The sequence below is a fragment of the Athene cunicularia genome (assembly GCF_003259725.1).
Source record: "Athene cunicularia isolate RWA chromosome 6 unlocalized genomic scaffold, athCun1 chr6_part1, whole genome shotgun sequence".
Lineage (NCBI taxonomy): Eukaryota > Metazoa > Chordata > Aves > Strigiformes > Strigidae > Athene > Athene cunicularia.
The window spans coordinates 21,322,315-21,329,135 of record NW_020799105.1 but is presented as its reverse complement, the minus strand read 5'-3'; the positions used below and the strand labels follow the sequence as shown (position 1 = coordinate 21,329,135).

At 42.8% G+C, this 6,821-nt stretch overlaps 1 protein-coding gene across 9 annotated transcripts in view; it reads left to right on the top strand.

Moving 5' to 3' along the window:
• Positions 1–1,473: 1,473 nt before the first annotated feature.
• The window catches only part of FGFR2 (fibroblast growth factor receptor 2), an 84,215-nt gene continuing 78,867 nt past the window's right edge, over positions 1,474–6,821 (top strand). For 3 of the 9 annotated variants that reach the window (XM_026851203.1, XM_026851200.1, XM_026851197.1), the window contains exons 1-2: positions 1,474–1,888; positions 4,085–4,341. In XM_026851203.1, the coding sequence (XP_026707004.1) occupies positions 4,167–4,341 (175 nt within the window). In that variant the 5' untranslated portion in view covers positions 1,474–1,888; positions 4,085–4,166. The remainder of the gene's footprint in view (positions 1,889–4,084; positions 4,342–6,821) is intronic. The other 6 variants (XM_026851205.1, XM_026851199.1, XM_026851201.1 and 3 more) reach the window with 4 other exon arrangements.

Sequence of the window (6,821 nt, the reverse complement as noted above, 5' to 3'; positions counted from 1 at the left end):
CGCTGCCCCGTGCCCACCCCAGGGCTCCGGTTGCCGGTGCGGGGCCTCGCACCTGGCGCACACCGGCGGCGGGGCGCGGGCACCCCCGGGGCGGGCTTTCTGTCACTCGATGGGCCCAGCCCGCTGGGTCCATGCCGGTCCCCCCCTCTCCTTTCCCGGCCATTGGATGCATGGAAATTTTGGGGGGCACGGTTTCCAGCGGTGACAGCGGGGGATGAGAAACGGGGTGCTTGGGGGAGCAGCCCCCCCCCGGTTCGGTGTCGCTGCCCGGGGGACACCGGGAGCGCCCCGACGGGTGAAGCGGGAGGTGCTGCTCCGCCGCCGTGCCCGGGGGAGAGGGGCTGGCGGTCCGAAACTGCCCCCGCCTGAGGTAAGGGGGGAAAGAAATCCTCGGTGAAATATATATTTAAATGCAAAACGGCCCGCTCAAACAGCGACCCATTATGCGTTTGGTGTGAAACGCTATCAACATTTAAAACTTCATTGTCTCCTTTGTACCAAATCCCTGTAAATCTTCTACTAGCCTTTACTCATTTTCATCTGAAAAGCCTGTTTGGGCTGAATAGACAGCAATCAGCAGCCTCTGGACTTCTCTCTCTCTCTCTGGAATGTCAATTAAAATGCAGATTTTTTTTTTTTCTCCCCCTGATCTCTTAGTGGCAAAAGACTTGAGAAAAGCAGGATAGTCCTGGAAAGCAAATGAAAGAAGTTCAAACAATGAAAAAAGTAGTGAAGCTGCCAGCCGGTTCCCATTAGTCCTCCAGAATTAATGTTTAATAGCTGTGATGCTCAGATTTGCTTGGAGATTGAGCTGTGATGAAGAGCCTTGTTAGATATATATGTGTGTATATATATATTTATAGACGCGTATGTATTTGTGTGTGTGTATACAAAGCTGTTGGCTTTAAAGCTTTGCGTACCTGTTTTTTTTTCTGATGAAGCTGCTGGGCTTTTAGGGCGCTTGAGATGTTTTTTGTGGAGGGAAGATCCGTATTTCATTCAGATTCTGCTGTTCCCTGCCTAATAGAGAAAGATGCGCAAGAGCTCTACAATGAGCAATGTATTGATTTGGTTAACATACTCTACAAATTGTACTCTCCCTGGGGAGTGATAAACATCTTATAAACAACAATGGAAGTAGATTAAAAAGAACACTGAGCATTGAATTTAATTAATGCCACTGCTGAACAAGTACTACTTGTTTGTGTGTGTGAGTGTGTTTAAACTGAAGTACAGCTTGGAGGAATTTGGTTGGGCTCCCAAACCAGTCTGCTTTCCCATGCTTGTCAGTTTGGCAAAGAAATTTGGGCAGGTATGTGACGAGGTGAAAATTGACTTGATGAGCGAGTGGCAAGGAGAGCCATCAATCATTGGAGGCTGACAACTCCTCCCCAAAGTGTAGGCTGAGAAGAGAGACAGAGTTCCCTTTCAAGGGGAAAAATAAACACTACGTGTGGCTTTCACTGAGTCGGAGACTCCAGGAGGGATTATGGTATTGTAGTCAGGAAGCCAGAATTGTGGAGGCCAAAAAGCATGCTGGGGCTGTGTTCCAAACATTGAGATAGAGGTACATAATTATCCAGCGCAGGAGGTCTTTCCAGAGACTCGTCCCCCAGCAACTGTGGCCATCCAACTATGAAAAGAATTCGGTTTCGTTTCATCTTCGTTGGACTCTTGCTTCTTTTGGGAAGGGGCAATCCTTGAACCCTGGTCGCTGTCGTGGCGCTAAAAAAAGCGGTTTGGCTCCGTGGATGGGTCCGGAGCTCTGATTTTTGCTTTGCTACACCTTCGCAAGCCTCGGGTTTGAGTTTGCTGCTGCCCTGTGGGTGACGAGGCCCTTCGTTCCGCTGGCAGATGTTGAGGTGCAGAAGCCGGCAGAAAGCTTCAGGTGAGAAGACGCGTGGTCAGGTCGCCTTGTGCCGCCCTTCAGGGTTTGGGCTGAGGGTAGGAACCACAAACGTGCTTTCAGTGGTGTTTCATCTAGCCTAAAAATCTGAACCCGTTGAAATGCGAGCGGAATTCGTGTTGTTAAAGAGTCTGGAATACGTGCTAGCGTTCTGGTAGGTTTTCTTTTTTTTTGCAAAATGATGATTAAATTTTGCATTTGTATACATAGCCTTTAATCGAGAGTTTACAGGATGATTTATGGAAATTAAATCAGCATTACATCCAGCCTGTTAATTAGGGTTTCTACCCACTATACAGCTGGATAAACCGAGCTACAGAGCTGTGGCTGTCGGGCAGTTGACCCTGGGTGGTAGCGTCCAAGGGCTTGCTCCAGTCCTTCACCAAACACAAACCGGTCCCAGAGACAGAGCTCTTCAGTTCTACACCTGCTCTGTGCTTATTTAAAGAAGTGCTCGGCAAGCTCTTCGCAAATGTTTATGCAGTGGTCTGGTGGTGTTTTCACTGGAGATTTAATGGTAGTTGCTAGCTTGTGGTCTGGGATGCTCGCGCTATGCTTAACTCCCTACGGGAGGGACAGAGCTTTGAACTGGTATCAGCTGAGGTGAAAAAAACTTGCCCTGAAGTATCAGGGATTCACCTGAAATACCGTGTATTAATTATTTTCCCCAAGTGCCTTATTTATGTCATCAAAAATCTGTTCCTGCTGACCCCAGCAGTTACTGTGTATAGTACCCAAGGGAAGAGACCTCAGCAGCATTTCTGTCCTTAGCACCGTGAATTTGGTTTGTACCTAACAGGCAGCGAAAGGCTAACAGACTCTGAATAAACTTTTTAATAGTTGGCTTTATAAAGGGAGAATATTTGTCCGTGTTCCTGTCTAGTGTATGCTGAGGTACCACACCACATCCAAATGACAGGGAGTTTTGAGAAGTTTGCCTTTTTCTTTACACTCTTTGCCTTTTATTATTTTTTAAGGGTGAGGGCAGGAAAGAAAAAAAAGGTTTTATGTTACTTTTCCCTTCAAGACGAGCTAAGTTTCAGTTGGGTTTTATCACATCTAAGATGAATCATTGGCCAGGGTAGAACAGTTGTTGCAGTTACTTGTTTTATCCATTTACTGAGGTTTGCCATCTTTTATTTTTGAAGCGGAAAATCAGGTCTAATTTTCTGGTTGAGCTGTTAAATCACCCTGTGAGGATGCTCTTCTGACCCTCACCTGGCATCTTAGTATAGTGGCAACAAGGTCCCCTGAAGGGAGTCCTGGTTACTTTGGTACCACTTCTGTCTTCCATCAGCCTATGCCTCGATTACCAGTTAACTCCAATAATTTAAATTAGTTTCACTGTGTATAATCTAGACTTTTTTTTTTTTTTTCCCTGTTTGAAAAATATCAATAAGCATCAATGAGAGAGAAAGGAGAAATGTGTGTACATGCAGTTTAGCATATACGAATGGAAAACGATGCTTGGGAGGTCTGTGAAAGTGCAGTCTGTGCAATACTTTATACAGATTTTAATTGCTTGTAATGCAAAGTAGCTAACCAGTATCCCTGCAAGACTGGAGCCTCTCACCTGTACAGGACTGTCAGGCTTTAAAAGGACAATGAACTGAATAAGAAGGAGGTATGTCCATGGGGGAACTAGAAGTCCTGAGGTGAAATAGAGATTATCCAAATCTAAAGGGTATTTTTCAACTATTTTTTTCTTGTGGAAAATTACTGAATTCTTGCGAATTCAGCTGGCTGCAGAACTGCCTAGGTGAAGGAATGAAAAACAAGACAAACTTACATAAACCTTCAGACAATAACAAGAATATAATTTGTATAATTGTGGTAATTTTGTAGCATTACAGGTTATGTGCCTGCACATGTGTGTGCCGCTCATTTTTTAAAAACTGTATATTTTTCTGTCAGTAAAATAGCTCTCTAAATATGTGCTGAGAAGTGATTTTGTGAAAACAGGGAGGACTTGGTTATGCCTCAGGTGATGATGGAAACTGCTAACAGAAAATGAAAAGTCACTCACTTTTCACATATTCTTGAAGCTGGAAAACTATTTTCCCCATCCTCCTCCTCCCCTCCCTCTCACCTCAGCTCTGTTTGGGGCTTTCTGAAGGTTTTTGGTTTGTGTTTTAAGATGTCTTTGCTGACAGTGTTAAATCTTTCTCCTCCCCACAGCAGCAGCCGTCGTTCCAAGGGAGGAGGCATTACCCTGGCCGAAGGCACTGCTTTCTCTCCATGCTTCTCTAGAGGTGTTCAGATGGGATTAAAGTCCACATGGAGATATGGAAATGGACCAGGAATTTACTCTAAAAAGATGGTCAGCTGGGATTTGGGTTGCCTTATCTGCCTGGTGGTGGTCACCATGGCTGGACTTTCCCTGGCTCGACCTTCGTTTAATTTAGTTGTTGAAGACACCACACTGGAACCTGAAGGTAAATCACTCTAGAATCCTTAACTCTGCAAAATAAGTTCATTCTGAATGCCTGAACGTCTGACGCAGAAGTCAACCTCTTTATGTGCTTTGGCAAGTAACAGATTAGCCCTCAAAAGTTGGGTTTTTTCACTTCTGCTCACACATGGGCTGTGTTCATGCAGGCACGCGTTTAATCTTATGCAAGCAAGTGGTGTCAGTGATTTCACTTGGGACTGTCATCACGTTGTATTATCAAAGCGTACGCCTGAAAGTTTTCAGGAATGGGTCTTTAAGGAAACCAGTCTGTTGGGTTTACATACGTGTTACATGTTGTTGTCTCAGGGAATGAAATGGCTGTAGAGCTGCGTGTCTTTGTGATCGTCTTAACCTGAGAAGTTCAGGGAAAAAATAAATCCCGCTGGCTTTCAGTTGTGTGGCGTGAATGTTTTAATTTTGCCTGGCACTCTGCAAAAATGGTGTTGCAGCTTTATTGGTGTTTGTACTTAGCGATGGGGAAATTTATTCTAACTGTTAATATCCAAGAACTATCAGTACAGTGTCTGGATTGCAAGTTCTGGAAGCGTAAATGTTGAGATCTGAATAGCCAGGACTGGAGTTTATTACCCTGAAAACAAAGGCTAACCGAGACCTTTACGTCGGAAGAGGTGTTTTTGATAAAACCTATTTTGAGCCTGCACCTGTTGGTAGGCTCTTCTAGGTATATCTGTTCCTCAAGCTTTGCAAAGTGGTTTTCTTCCCTAAAGAGCTAATGAGGGGATGCTTTTTTATTACTGCGAGTTGATTGGATGTAAGACTGATTTTACTGTTTTCTGTGGGATCTTTCCTGCCCTCTGAGCACCTGAGGGGGAAAGCAAGGCTTCCTTCATGAGGTTTTACCTGTCCTGTGGAGGAGTGATTACATTTCTAATAACTATCAAACCGATGTAACAGTCCATACAGCATTTCTGATCTGGCGAGGTTGCTGGAGAGAATTTGACCTTTACACGTTCTACTCCTCATGTCCACGGATACAGCTTTGTTTTTATTTAATACATTTTCATGCAAAACTTATTTGTTTCTATCCACTGCCTCTAAAAATAGACGTCACCAGCTAACACATTTTTAGAATCCGTTCCAAGTACATTTTTATTGATGGCAGGGGATGAACTATTTAAGAGATGATGAGCCCTCTTCCCTAGCAAGCATTTCTGAATAAAAATTAACCAAGTATAACAGTATTGTCATCTGTCAGCCATAGAGATTGTTGATAGCAAAGACTTTTTTTTTTTTCCCCTTTTGAAGGTAACTCAAGAATTAAAAACCCCTCCAACTCTCATCACCACTTACTGTATGATTTGTTAATTGCACATCTGGTGCCTTTTTGGCTTTTCAGAGGAATGACAAAATCATGAATAATTCTGGTTTCAGATTAGCTGTTTGTAATGAGGTCCCCTAGTTTTAGGGTGAAATCGGAAAGAATGTGATTGCATGATTGGTGGAAAATTTTACAGGGAGAAGAGTAATGTGCTTTGAATGATGCCTGATAATTTTTCAGCTTCTTGGGGGAAGAATAGCTTTTATTATCTTAAAAAGCACAGTTTAAAAATGTTTCTTCCACAGTGAATATCCAGGGGGTGGAATCTGGGTTTTATCAAAGAGTAAATTGTTAAAAAGGATTTAAAACTTCTTCCCTAGGCAGGAATGTTACTGACATGAAGCAATTTTGGATGTGAGAAACCAAATTATTACCAGAAATGAGGAAAAAACAAAAAAAACCCCAACCCTGCTTCCTAGTTAATGGTGTAATAAGAGCTTTTATGCTACAGAATAGAGGGAATTGTGTGGGATTTATATCTGAGATTTGGGAAATAAAACCTCCTTTATGTACTTCGTTAAACCCCTTTTTTTTAAAAATAAAAAAAAAAAAAAAAAGTATGTTTTTACACAGTCACCTTCCCTGGGTTCCATCACTGCCACCCACAAGCTCTCCAAGCTGAAAACAAAACAAAAACCCCTTCAAAAAAATCTCTTCAAAGACAAAAGCAGACTTCTTATTTAATTTAGTAAATACCGTTTTGGCCACAGCTAATTTGGAGGGTCAGGTGCTCTAATAATGTAAATTTTTGGTAGGGCTGCTGACTGTGCAGTCATTAGAGCGATGACATTTCTTACCAGCTGAGAAGGTCGACGGGGCCGTGACCTTTGGTGACATGTGTTGATCGGTTCCTTAGTCTTCCTTCATGGGCATGCCCTAAATTTTGTCTTTTTTTTTTTTTTTTTTTTTTTTTTTTTTTTGATGTTAGGTGCTTTTATTGTTACTATTTATTGTCTTAGTGACTCAGAATATTCACAAAGCTGTATGCAATGTTAACAGAAATTGAGGTTGTGGCTTTTCATTATATGCTCTTGTCTCTTAGCTAAACATAACTTTAGGGACGTTTGCAACCATTTAAGTATGTATTGTATAGAGTAATCAGCTGCGTGGATATGTGCAGGATA